This window comes from Mustela putorius, unplaced genomic scaffold (assembly GCF_011764305.1).
Source record: "Mustela putorius furo isolate JIRA1106 unplaced genomic scaffold, ASM1176430v1.1 tig00003845_pilon_pilon_pilon, whole genome shotgun sequence".
NCBI lineage: Eukaryota > Metazoa > Chordata > Mammalia > Carnivora > Mustelidae > Mustela > Mustela putorius.
Genome location: NW_025421998.1, coordinates 30,496,027 through 30,509,664, shown reverse-complemented (window position 1 = coordinate 30,509,664; position 13,638 = coordinate 30,496,027). Strand labels below are relative to the sequence as shown.

At 40.2% G+C, this 13,638-nt stretch overlaps 1 protein-coding gene across 1 annotated transcript in view; it reads left to right on the top strand.

Annotated features, from left to right (window-relative positions):
* Positions 1 to 13,638, top strand: part of ELAPOR2 (endosome-lysosome associated apoptosis and autophagy regulator family member 2) — a 175,364-nt gene that overhangs the window by 159,019 nt on the left and 2,707 nt on the right. The window contains exons 20-21 of the mRNA XM_004739638.3: positions 1,225 to 1,403; positions 2,427 to 2,592. Of these exons, the coding sequence (XP_004739695.3) occupies positions 1,225 to 1,403; positions 2,427 to 2,592 (345 nt within the window). The remainder of the gene's footprint in view (positions 1 to 1,224; positions 1,404 to 2,426; positions 2,593 to 13,638) is intronic.

Sequence of the window (13,638 nt, the reverse complement as noted above, 5' to 3'; positions counted from 1 at the left end):
TCGAGCAACCGACGTGGGGCTCGATCCCAGGACTTCGGGACCACGACCCGTGCCAAAGGCAGAGGTCCCAACCCACTGAGCCACCCAGGTGCCACCAGTCCTTTAATTTTTGTTTCTATTTAGTGTTATTTGATCTATTTATCTGAAAAAAAATCATTAATATTGGGACACCTGGGTGGCTCAGTGGGTTAAACCTCTGCCTTCAGCTCAGGTCATGATCTCAGGGTCCTGGGCTCTCTGCTCAGTGGGGAGCCTGCTTCCCTCCCTCCACCTCTCTGCCTGCCTTTCTGCCTACTTGTGAGCTCTCTCTCTCTCCGTCAAATAAATAAATAAAATCTTTAAAAAATCATTAATATTCAGTATATTGATTTTATTATTCCCTAGTTAGTTGCAACTTGCAGTTTGGAAAAACGTTGTTCTAACAACACTGAATCATCTGGTTTAGGAGGATAAAAATAAGGACCTACTGTGGGCAGTGATGATCCAGAATAATGTGGGGAAAATAAGGGTGCGGTCTGTGCGCCTGCCCCCCTACCTCTTACCCAAGCCTGCTCATCATGGTGTGCCTGCCTGTCCTGGGCCCAGAGTTTCCTCTTCTTCTCAGGGGAGACACTTGGTGGGGGAAATGGACCTACAGCATGGGTGGGTGATACCTGTTCCCCTTAACTATATTAAACAACCTAAGCTTTCAATTACAAACATGACTAAGAAGTCAGGAATCGGGCACCTGAGTGGCTCAGATGGTTGGGTGTCTGCCTTTGGCTTTGGTCATGATCCTAAAGGTCCTGGGATTGAGCCCCCTCAGGCTCCCTGCTTGGCAGAGAGTCTGCTTCTACCTCTTTTTCTCCCCACTGCTCCCCCTGCTTGTGCTCTCTCACTCTCTCTGTCAAATAAATAAATAAAATCTTAAAAAAAAAAAGTCAGGGATCATAAGAAATTTAAGCAAACAAGCTCAAATGGTACGTCCAGACATACCTTTTTATTCAACCTCCTCAGATGGACCAAGCTCGTGATCTGGCAATTCATGTTTTTACTTGGTTTTGTTGTGTTTTGTTCATTATTTCCTTTTTCATTCTCTTCTCTATCTCTTTCTTCTCTTTCTGGAGCTTCTTCTATTAGACGCATGCGGAGAAATCCTCTATGTGTACTATGAATAAGGGGCAGAACCCTTCTCCTTCTGAATCTCATTTCACATGTCATCTATGTGTATGTGTGTTTTTAAAGGAAACCTTGTATGTATGGAATGAACCTAAATGGTGCATTAAAGGAGTTTCTTTGCCTGAGAAAAAGTTGTCAACCTGCGAAACAGTTGACTTCTGGCTGAAAGTGGGAGCAGGTGTGGGAGCATTCACCGCGGTTTTGCTGGTGGCTCTAACTTGCTACTTCTGGAAAAAGAATCAGAAGTAAGTAACCTCATTGGAGTGACCATGTAAGAACTGAAGGATCTCTTTTGTTGTGAAAATGTTAGACCTAATTGTTGTTACATCCAATAGTTTTTCTCAGAAAGATAAGAAACTGCTCCTATGAAGGAGTTAAAGGAAAGACCTTTAAGAAAGGGAACAGGAATGATCATTATTCTGCTAATAGATGATAGAACATTAGAGGTGATTGGATTAGACCTATTTGTTACAAAATAGAGAAAAATGGAGGCTCTGGGTTATTCAAGTAAATGGGAGCAGAGCTGAGAGGTCAGGTTTTCTCTCTGCCTGTATTTTTCTTTTCATGACAATGTTGTGTCTTCTTGCCCTGATGTTTCTTTTTCAGTTTCTTGTGAGACAACTAAGTATGTAGGCAAATGCAATCTGTATTTACTCCAGGCAAATGCAATCTGTATTTACTCCAGGACTAGGAATCTAGGGTTGAATATTGAGTCTGTTTCCTGAATATATATTGATCTGTTAAGAGATTTGACTCTTCTAAAATGATTATATATCAGCGGGGCTCTGAAAGTTCTGTATTGTCATATCACAAGGCCATTACAATATCCAACGTGGTGAATTGAAAGGAATGAGGTATGTACAGAAACAAGAAAGACCAGATCACTGACCTCAGTGGTATTCTTATTCTTATGAACTAAACTTTGGGAAATCATATAGTGCCCAAGCTTCCAAATACTGATATATTAAGAAAATGCATTCAGACTTCACGGTTTCTCTTCGTTTTTAAAAAGTTCTTCATAATTGAAGAATTTAATCAATGTACAATAATTGATAGAGATAACTATACTGCCATGATTCTCTGAAATCCTGGAAGAGGTTTGTGTGTCAGTGGTAGGTAAATGGGAGCTCATAGTGCTTTGGCTATAGGTAGGGACATTACTTAGTAGAGCAACTTTACCACAAGAGCATTTAACAAGGTGGTGTATGACCACCTAAATTGTATTAATTTTTATTAAACGGCCACTTTATTTGTTTACCATCACTTAGACTGGAGTACAAATATTCCAAATTGGTGATGACAACTAACTCAAAAGAATGTGAACTCCCAGCGGCAGACAGTTGTGCTATCATGGAAGGAGAAGACAATGAGGAAGAAGTTGTCTATTCCAATAAACAGTCACTACTGGGAAAACTTAAATCCTTGGCAACAAAGGTGAGAGCAAAATTTTAACCTGTATTACTGTGCATTTACTAACAAAGGGCCATTGTAACCTAAGAGTAACTTTGATACAGCTCTGTCATTCCGTCTTTCTCTCCATGGATATGTATCCAACAGAAATGCTCTTAGAAGTAACAACTATCATATGATCTCCCTGATATGAGGAAGTGGTGATGCAACATGGGGGCTTAAGTGGGTAGGAGAAGAATCAATGAAACAAGATGGGATTGGGAGGGAGACAAACCATAAGTGACTCTTAATCTCACAAAACAAACTGAGGGTTGCTGGGGGAGGGGGATTAGGAGAAGGGGGGGTGGGGTTATGGACATTGGGGAGGGTATGTGCTTTGGTGAGCGCTGATTCACAGACCTGTACCCCTGGGGATAAAAATACATGTTTATAAAAACTAAAAAATTTTTAAAAAAAGTACACAAGGATATTGGGGAGTGAGCACTGTGTATTGTGTAAGACTGATGAATCACAGACCTGTACCGCTGAAACAAATAATACATTATATGTTAATAATAAAAAAAGGAAGTACACAAGGATATACATATAAGATTGTTCACTGCAGCATTGTTCCCCCCTCCCCATTAACAGAGTAGAAACAACCTTATACACCATGAAGAGGAGTTGATAAGAAATTTCCATGTAGCAAAATGATGGAGTCTTGTGTGACTAGGCAACTAGTAGAAATGGGCATATGTATGTCCATAGGTCCAAAAGAAATAAAAACAACACAAAGACTATTAATATCTATTAAAGATTAATTTATGTTAGTCTTTGCAAAGCAGACTATAAACAATGGCTGCTTTGGGGGAGGCTTGGACCAATGGGAGTCTTTAGTTTTTGAAGTGGTACATTTTTATAATATTTGACTTTTCACAAAGATAGTGTGTTGTTTTCTAATATTAAAAATTTTAGGGGGCGCCTGGGTGGCTCAGTGGGTTAAGCCGCTGCCTTCGGCTCAGGTCATGATCTCAGTGTCCTGGGATCGAGTCCTGCATCGGGCTCTCTGCTCAGCAGGGAGCCTGCTTCCTTCTCTCTCTCTCTGCCTGCCTCTCAGTGTACTTGTGATTTCTCTCTGTCAAATAAATAAATAAAATCTTTAAAAAAAAAAAATTTTAGGTTGAAAAAGATCTTATCCACTCATTCTTTTTGTTTGTTTTGTTTTGTATTTTATTTTGTAACATGTTTTTTTCACATAGAAAAAGTAAAATTATATAAACTGTTGAGGTATTAAAGGTACCTTATCAGATGCCATCACATTTGTCAGCTTTGAAGTGATTACAGTATCCAAACAGATTTACACTAAGCCTTAAATATTATTTGTAAACACATTTTGTTGACATTCTTCACCATTGACTTAAAAGATGAGAAATTACCAGTGTACCTACACGCAGCATTAAAAATAGAATGAAACAGAAGAAAAGATGTGTTTCAAATGATTTTCAGCAGGAAGGACAGGTAACAAAAGATTACATTTATTGAGAATGCTTCGTTAACTATTTCCTTTTACTCTCCTAATTTAAGCACATAAATATATTATAAAGGATGATTTAAAACAAAATAAATAAGCCATATTCCCCTTCTAATGGTGATTTAACTTTCTTAGTTTTCACTGTTATACTTTAGGAAGGAGGTTTTTGCTATGGAATAACAAATGTATAGCTAGTGCCAAGAATTGAGATTTCGGGCACCTGCGTGGCTTAGTGGGTTAAAGCCTCTGCTTTTGGCTCAGGTCATGATCCCAGGGTCCTGGGATCAAGGCCTGCATCAGGCTCTCTGCTCAGCAGAGAGTCTGCTTCCCCGTCTCTCTCTGCCTGCCTCTCTGCCTACTTGTGATCTCTGTCTGTCAAATAAATAAAATCTTTAAAAAAAATAAATAAATAAGAAAAAAAAAAAAAGAACTGAGATTTCACCCTACTTGCAAGGTAACAAATGAGCCTGCCACTCTTTCATGGACAATTTAGGAGGCACAAGACTCCCGGTCAGAGACAAAGCACTCAATGCTTCCAGTGGACACACTAGCCAGGGTATTAGCAGTTGTACCAGTTCCCCAAACCCCACTTTCCTCAGGGCTCTGTGAACAAGAACAGATGGCACACATACATACAGCGGCTTGCATTACAGGGAAGGAACTCTAGGCTTTGGGAACCTGACTTTTTTTGAATGGGCAGTAATCATGCCAGTCCTTTTCTGCAAAGAGAATTACTGGTACTGTACTAGACAGTGTGTGTGTTCATTGATTCAGAGGGAGACTCCATTTCCTGCCATATGCTCTGGAAAAATACAATTCCTTGAGCTTCTAAGGCTGCTTTCTATACAAAGATCCTAAAAAAGATGGTCTTAAACAAAGGGAAATCACTCTCCTGCTCATAAGATCTACAGAAATGCAAAGGAACCATGGAGAATTATCTCCCCAAGATATCCAAACCTTATTTCTACACCATCTTGGCTCCTGGTAAATTTTCCCATTAGTACAGCATGCTATCCACCATTCTGTTTAATCTGTTTGACTGAGCCTGGGCTCAAATCTGGCCAATTTACTGCATACATCATTTAAATAAAGCTACTTCCATTAGGACACCGAACAGCAAGATGAGATGAACCTGAATTATTGACTTCAAACATAGCCCCAGGCTCCCAGATACAACTAGCTAAACAAATCTCATAAACCATGAGGGTCCACCTTAGAAAGCTAGGCAGCTTTAAGTCCCAGTATTGACCTTTCTACTCAGTCTGAGACCTTTCCATTGGCACTGAGATCTTTCCTCTATAAGATTCATGTGGAAGAGGGTCAAAGGTATTTTCAAAAATTTGCAGAACCCAACATATCTCCCACTTTTGTGTACATGGCCATGGTAAGGGAACTTAGTGAACAGGATGATGGCATTCCAGATACCCAGAAGAGATGAGTGATTGCACAGACTTCCTCTTGACCCTTAAGGGTAAAGTTGAGGGCGATTACATCGTCCATAATAATGTTTGAACCATGAGTTGATGTTGACCTAAATGTCATCAGAGGCTGAGGTGGTGGCATGTCATACCCTAGCTGACTCAGAGACAATTTTTTTACCATCTTTTCTGATAGAATAACTGCCTATAGGATGAATAGGAATAACACCAGTTACCCCTTCAGAGATCTCTGAATAACCAACAGTAGTCTCATTTTGAAAATCCTTGCAGTTGTCTAAAGGTTGATGATATGTTGGGGCTATTTCCATGAGTAGTTGAATTATGACCACTTATGACCCCTCGTAGGGTACAAGTTAATGACTGGCTTCTACACAAGTAGTACAGTCCTGAAGGTATACAGGGTGCCTTTGGAAAGAAAGTCTTACAGACGGTTGTTGGAGACACCAAGTGGGACCCGCAGTCGTTAGGCAATACTGTCTGATGGTGCCTGCAGCCCCCTTGCTGGCTCATAAACCTTAGAGTTCCCAATTCACTTCACATACTTGTGTCTCTTCTTTGTTTTTGAGAGGCTGCTTAAGGACTGTCAGTTCAACTTCTCCGGTTGGTCTATGCTGGAAACTCGGTGGTGCTTGTTCACTCCATGGAAGGACTGAGCAGTGGCAATGGGAATGTTGGTGTTGATGTTGTTATTTGGGACAGAAGGTGGGGTTATTTCCTGCTGTTTCTTACAGATTTCTCAGTAAGTTTAAAGGGACTTCTATCTGATGGGTATGGTGGACCTAGTCTTTGATTAAGTTTAAAGTACTTGCAGCAGTTTGAGAGAGGAACACTAATGCACTATCCTTCATAGAAGGTGACAGGGAGACTCTGAAACACAAATTGTCATTAATATCCCTCCATCCTTCATACCTCCCAGGGTCTAAGCTATCTGCCCTCTAGGCACCTCATTATCAGACTGCACTGTTGGTCTTCTTCCACTGCCAAAAATAAGTTTTCCCCATTTTAGCTAAAACTTCATCTTATTTCTGCTTATCCCTTATTGGAACCTAGACCTCTGCTCTAGAACATTCAAGTGCAGAGGGACAAAGGCATTAAAAAAAAACTTGGGGGAAATTGGAAGGGGAGGTGAACCATGAGAGACTATGAACTCTGAAAAACAATCTGAAGGTATAATACCCACCCAGGTCGTGGGTATTATAGAGGGCATGGATTGCATGGAGCACTGGGTGTGGTGCAAAAATAATGAATAGTGTTAAGCTGAAAATAAATAAAAAATAAATTAAAAAAAAACTTATGATGGAGACAAATTAGGTCTTCTATCTTTGTGTGGGCTATGGTAGGAGGTCTTGATGAGCTGTGTAGTCAACCAAGTGGTTATTATCCTTTTGATCTAGAATCATGACATTTCAATAAAACAATACAGGTGGCTACATTAGGATTGTATTTGAATCTCCTAGACTACCTTCTGGCTGACCTGACATTCTAGGGATTGCTTCAGTAAAAAGGATACCTCATGTCTGTGAGTGCACAGGGTAGAATCCTGGGTTTTAATGTAAGTGTATATAACCTTATATAAATGCATATAACCTTAACCTTTTTACCAATAATTATACATGACACAGCCAAGAAGAGATGATCTCTTTCTGGGGACAAGCATGTTTACTAACTGAACAACCTTATTAACTATGTGGACCAGGAGGAGGTAGCAGGGAGATAGAGTCAGAAATGTTTTTGATTCAGTTTTGAAAAGGCCCTTGTCATGCTTGATGATACCTTTCAACAGTATGAGGTATTGAAGATCTATTGAACACCTCTATGGTCAGCCCATTTTCAGGTAGCTTTTGTGATATAAAGGGCACCATTGTTAGACTGAAAACAATCCTTACAGTCACAAACACGAAGAGATTTTTTTCAAGGGCCATAATGGTGTGGCTCAAGTTAGCAGATCTGACTGGAACAGCAACCCCATGATGTGAACAGGTGTCAAAAGAGGTAAGGCGGTACTGATACCCCAAAGAAGTGATCAGAGGTGTGACCATCACTTTGCTATGGAAAAATTTGTCAGTTCCAGGCCTGAATCCTGAGTCTTGCATGCTTGGTAAACTCTGCATCTGCAAAAGAGTCCTTTACTTTATGCCCAGTGGGTGGGCATACTTTATGCCACCGTCAATGTGACCATAAAGCAGCCAAGGTCAAGAGAGATGAGGAGGAAGAGGTTAAGGGTGCAGAGAGAAAGAGTTTCTGTGACAATAGCAAGCAAAAGCATTTGCTTTTGTTTTTAAGCAGTGCTGCTCAAAACAGATTCATTGCTATAGTGGGCAGAATGATGGGTCCATGCAGCATTTTGGCAGTCTGTCCTATGCAATCTCTATTGTGTGTGTAATTCTCTTTGATCTTTTCAGATCACGAGTCCTTAATGCAAGTATCTACATGAGTGACCCAGATGATTTGATCAGCTGAGATTTGTTTCTGGAATTTGGTCACAGAGAGGAGTAAATTTGATGTGTTAAGTCTATAGTTTTCCAAGTGGCAGACCAAATAGTGTATTGATGCTTGGTGATAGCTCAAGAGTTCGTGGCGATCTAATAAGATTTATCAAGATAAGTACTGGCCACAGCTATGAGAATGGCTGTGGGTTTAGCCCACTAGACCAAACAATTTTGTAGGTTTTCAGTTATGTACTTGGTGCTGAGATAGGACAGCTACAGCTGCTGGTGGACACCCACTGGGTTTCCACTTTTGCAAACCATCAGTGAATCAGACAGAACATAGAACATAGACATACCATAACATAGACATAACGTAGAACTTAGATAAACCAAGGACTAGAGCCAGTGGGTTCATTTTTGGAGGTAGAGTAAGAGACAAAGTTGCCCCAAAGGGGTCTGCTGCCATTTTTTCACATGAGATTGAGATGCTTCTGGGCAGGACCAGCCATATTCTTGAATATACCACTTATATTTTATAAGTGAGACTTATTAGGTCTTTGCCACCTTGCTGACCCACCGTCAATGTGACCATCGGGCTATAGACTCACAAGATGTGCATAGGAATGGCTTTCAGTTTTGACAAGAACTCAGCTATAAGCTATAGCTGCTTTTCAGAAGGGCTATACCCGGTAGCCATATCAAGGTAATGAATCTAAAATCCCCAAAGATGCCTCTGGGGCAGGCTCCTTTCCATTGCTGAAGTGTTTAATTGTCAGAACCAGCAATCACTGAGAATTCTGTCCCAAATTGGTCATTATGGCTGTGAGGCCACAAAGGTGGAGAGCATGATTCAGCTTACTGAAGACAGGTAGTCTGTTCAAGTGAGGCCATGCAGTCTAAACAAGTGCTGGACTGTTCCTGCATGACTAGCCGATAGAGTTAGCATTACAAATCTGGTCACATCGTCTCAAGAAACTTTACTTACATAACAGTTTCCTGAATTTTGGTGGTGGGGGGGTGTGTTATCAGCCACCTTTGTTGGCAGAAGTTTGACAATAGAGGCAATGCTGTTGAGACTGAGACTTTTGACTTGACACTGACATTGTATCATTTATGTCATGACACATTTCGGCACCGGCAAGTAGAGACACTTGTGTGTAATCCTGACACAGACATTTGTTGCAAATGGCAGAGGAATTAGGAGCCCTTGCAATGCTCTGCTATCTCTCCTTTCCATGGGACTGCTCTTGACCAGGGGAATCACCGCTGGTACTTAGGATACGAGGATGTGTATGCATGTACCATCAATTCCTTCTAGATTTCTGAATGTAGAAGCAACAACAGCAGCTTCTTGGATAGTCCTGCAGAACTCATCACACAAGGTCCCATTATCTTAGCTTCCCTGATGAGAACCTTCTTAACCCCCATTAATGGAATTCACATGTTCCTTTCCTGTCACAGGTTCTGGTAGGATGGTCATAAATGTTTGAATCCTTCCCCTCCTCAAGGCTACATAACTGATGTAGATGGTTGTGCCTGGCCTTCAGTCCCTCTTGGTGTCAGAAAAACTAATCATCTTTCTCCATAAAGCAGCCAAGGTCAAGAGAGATGAGGAGGAAGAGGTTAAGGGTGCAGAGAGAAAGAGTTTCTGTGACAATAGCAAGCAAAAGCATTTGCTTTTGTTTTTAAGCAGTGCTGCTCAAGCAAACTTCCAGTGTTTTGGTCCACCTAAAACCCCATGTTGCATGGCAAGGTTATCATTCCTGGTATCATCTATTTCAGTGTTAGGACTCCTTCTTGTCCTAGTCCCAGCTGGATTGATTTCAGACTGACACTGGAAGTGTTTTGTCTTTTATTGATTTAGGCTTGACTTACATATTGGAGCCTTTTTTAAAATAAGGGAATCTACCTTATTTCTTGTTCCATTTTCATAAATCTAAATTATTGCCTTGTTTTAAAATAAAGGATAGGGGAAGCTTTAGGGTGGGGCTGATCATATTAACTTATTAAGATTCCTTTGGGTCAGTTTTTCATTCTCCAGTGATCTTCCACATAGTAACCCAATCTGGGGTACTAAGAGCCCCAATGCTCATCAGCCCCTCCCTAGACTTCCTGTGGAGGTTTTCTACTGATTTTCAGGGAAATCTGCTAAAGAGGGCCAAAGCTCTGTTATTGCCATGGGGACCCACTATAAAATCTCTGAGACCTTTTACTGTCATCTTTGAACACATCTAAAGTTGGCATGATAGAGCACAAGGGGTGTTAAGCGCAAGGTTGGCCCACTCTTGCCATTCTTAATAATCATTGACTCCTGCCACATCATCTCCAAAGAGAATCTGCCAAAATATAACAGTTCACCTAGTTTCTGGCCATAAGTGGTTTCTGTTTTTTCTTTAAGGGTCATTGTTGGCGCATGTCTCTGTAACCTCTTGTGAAAGGAGGTGAAACCTTTTCCCATCAGGTTGTATTTTAGTACTACTTGTTACCAAGGAGCACACCCAATTGATGGCCTGATTGGTGAGGAAGTCCCCAGAGAAGAATTAACAGCATCCAGGCTACCGTTTAGGCAGCCGAACCATGAACTCTTGGAACCACTTCCCAGAATTCAGCCTACAACCACCTCCCCGGTTCCTTTCCACTTCCAGGCAGTGAAATGGAGAACTTTAACTGCCTTGTTGATCATACAGTTTGGTCACCATGTTTGTTGCTAAGTCTCATGGACTCTGCTCAAATCTTGCTAAACAATGTGTGAGGCTGTCATACTTATTCTACTAAAAAGACACCCGTCAATTTTCCATCCTCATCAGCAAAACAGCGAGGAATTACAGTGGTTATGAAATTGCACTATATTTGTTAGCCAACAAATTAGCCTGCATACTTTTATGGACATTTTGAAGAAAGGAGTCTCCTGGGTCAGAAATAAAACAAGTCTATTATTCACAGCAGTAGCAGTGGCCAAAATGAATGCTTATTTTGTTTCCTCAGGCCCTATCTCCCACCGAGTGAGGTGGCCCAAGTGATACACAGTGTGTTATGTTGCAGAAATGAGCACTTAGGTTGGGGAATCTGAATCTTTTCTAACAGTCAGGAAGCATATCTGCCATTGGCTCTGCAGGGGGAGACAATATCAGGGCTGCAAGCAAACTTTTCTTGTGTTCTTCCAAGGCTTTTTGTAATATAAACAGCTTTGAGAAGATTGTGTACCATGAAGGGCAATTAATGTCTTCCTCAGAACACTTGCAGAAACATGAGAGACCCATGGAGAATGATCTCCCATCGTCAGTATACTTAGACTTCTCTTGCCTGATTTGATTTTGTGATTCCCTCTTTGTGAGGGCATTGTTTTGTAATGAAGGAAGCATTCAGGCCCCAGGAAAGATTTTGAGGAAAAGTGATTTTTATTTATTTGACAGAGAGCTAGAGAGAACAAAAGCAGGGGAAGGGGAGAGGCAGAGGGAGGGGGAGAAGGAGAAGCAGGCTTCCCACCAAGCAAGGAGCCTGATGTGGGACTCAAACCCAGAACCCTGGGATCATGACCTGAGCTGAAGGCAGATGCTTAACCAGCTGAGCCACCCAGGCTCCCCAGGAATTACAAGTATTAATAAACTATAAAGTATTTCCTCCTCTTGCAGTACCTCCTTCATTGTTATTTTATAACCATAAAATTGAAAGCTTGAAAAGATTCCTGAAAATAGTCACAGGAAGCATGGTGGAGGATAAAGTCTTTCTCCCTGAGAAGGTTGAGTGCACCTCTTTTTGTTTTGAAGAGCAATTTTAATTGCCATAATAATTTAAAAAATCATTTCAATGAAAATTTAAAATGCTATGGAAAAACTGAAAGAACTGTGCAACGGTACAGCCACATACCCACCACCTAAATTTTACTGTATTTGATTTATTACCTATCTTTCTAAATCTCTATCTCTCTATTCATTTACCAATAAATCTTTGTTGATGCATTTCAAAATAAACTGCGGGATTCAATACATTTCACAACTAAACACTGCAGGATACGTATAATTGATGAGAGAATTCAATATTTTCAGTTTTTTTCTAAGGGACAATGTTCACATAGAGTGAAATGCCCACATAACAAGTATGCAATCTGATGAGCCCTTGGGAAGTGCATATTCTTGTGTCACCCCAAATCCTATCAAAAAATAGAATATTAACCTCATCCCTGAAAGTGGACTCATGTCTTTTTGCATGAAATTGATCCTCATCCTCACCCCCTAAAGGAAACTACTGTAGTGATTTTTTTAAACCGTAGATTTGTTTTATCTGTTTTAGAACTTCATATAACTTTAATTACACAGTATATAGTATTTTGTGTAAATTTTCTTTCACTCACAAAACATTTTTGAGATGTATCTACCCTGTGTTAATCAGTGGTAGATTCCTTTTTATTCAGGATTAGTATTCTGTTGTGTGGATTTGCCAAAATTTTTTACCGCTTTCCTCTTGATGAATACTTGGGCTATTTCCAATATGTAGCTATGAATAAATCTGCTATTAATATCATTAGACAAGTCTTACTGTATCTCCCATTTAAAAAATGTGTTGTGCCTGGCTCTGTGGAGTGAAAATGGTTGTAAAGTGTCTTAACTGTTATATCATTTAAGATCTGGCTTATCTTATATATATATGTTTATTCCTGTCCTAAAGTCAAACCTTATTTGGTATTTTCCTCCCAATACACTGGCTGTGTCGGATTTTTTTTACGGGTTTACTTTTCTTGGCTTTTCTCAGTGACTATAAAAATGTGTCTTCAGGCTTTTTTGTTGTTGCTGTTGTTTGTTTGTTTGTTTTTGTTTCCATCATCACTCATGGGATACTATCCGATAGACATCCTGCCTGGGCTTGGTGCTTTGTCAAATTAGATGCTGTTTCTTATGTCAGAAACTATCTGGTTTATTAGTACACGACACATGAACATCATTCACAGACACATACCATTATCCAGTGTGATGAGAACATTATACAGGGTCCCTTGGAGTACAGAGAAGGGAGTGCAATAAGGCTATGACCTTAGGAGAAGGAGAAGCTTCTGGGGGAAGTTGGTTTTTGAATAAATTCTTGAATTTAGGACTCAGAAAAATCATTTGTATGGCATTTTTATGTCATACTTGAGTAAACTGATATCTAGAGAGGTTCCCTTCTTTGTCTAAGAGAAGATTAGGTAGAAATTAAAAACCCATCTCCTGAGTTTCAATCCGGTGTTCTCCCTTCTGAAATGTGGCATTTCAGTACATTTGCATAAGCAGTAACAGCCTACCATGTACTAGGCCTGGAGCCATGTTTTGAGAATTTTAAAAATGAATAAGCTACAGTTCTTGTCATCTATAAGTCTCAGTTAGTGGTGTTAAGTACACACACAGACACAGACACACACACACACACACACACACAAATGTGTGAGTACATATATATCCTACCTTCTCAATAAGAGGAGCAAAAATCCCATGTGAACAAAGAGGACACAACATCTAAAGCCCTAGGATGCTAATAACATGATTTTATAAAGTGTTTTCAGTGTTTTTTCAAATCACAGCTTTAGGATCAATAACAGGCCTCTTTCCCTTCTCCCCTCTGGAACATATTGAATTAAATCTTCTCAAGGAAAGATCATAAAAATCTCAGATTTCCTTTCTAGAGTATTCCTGGTACCCTAATGCTCTTTCCCACAATACAC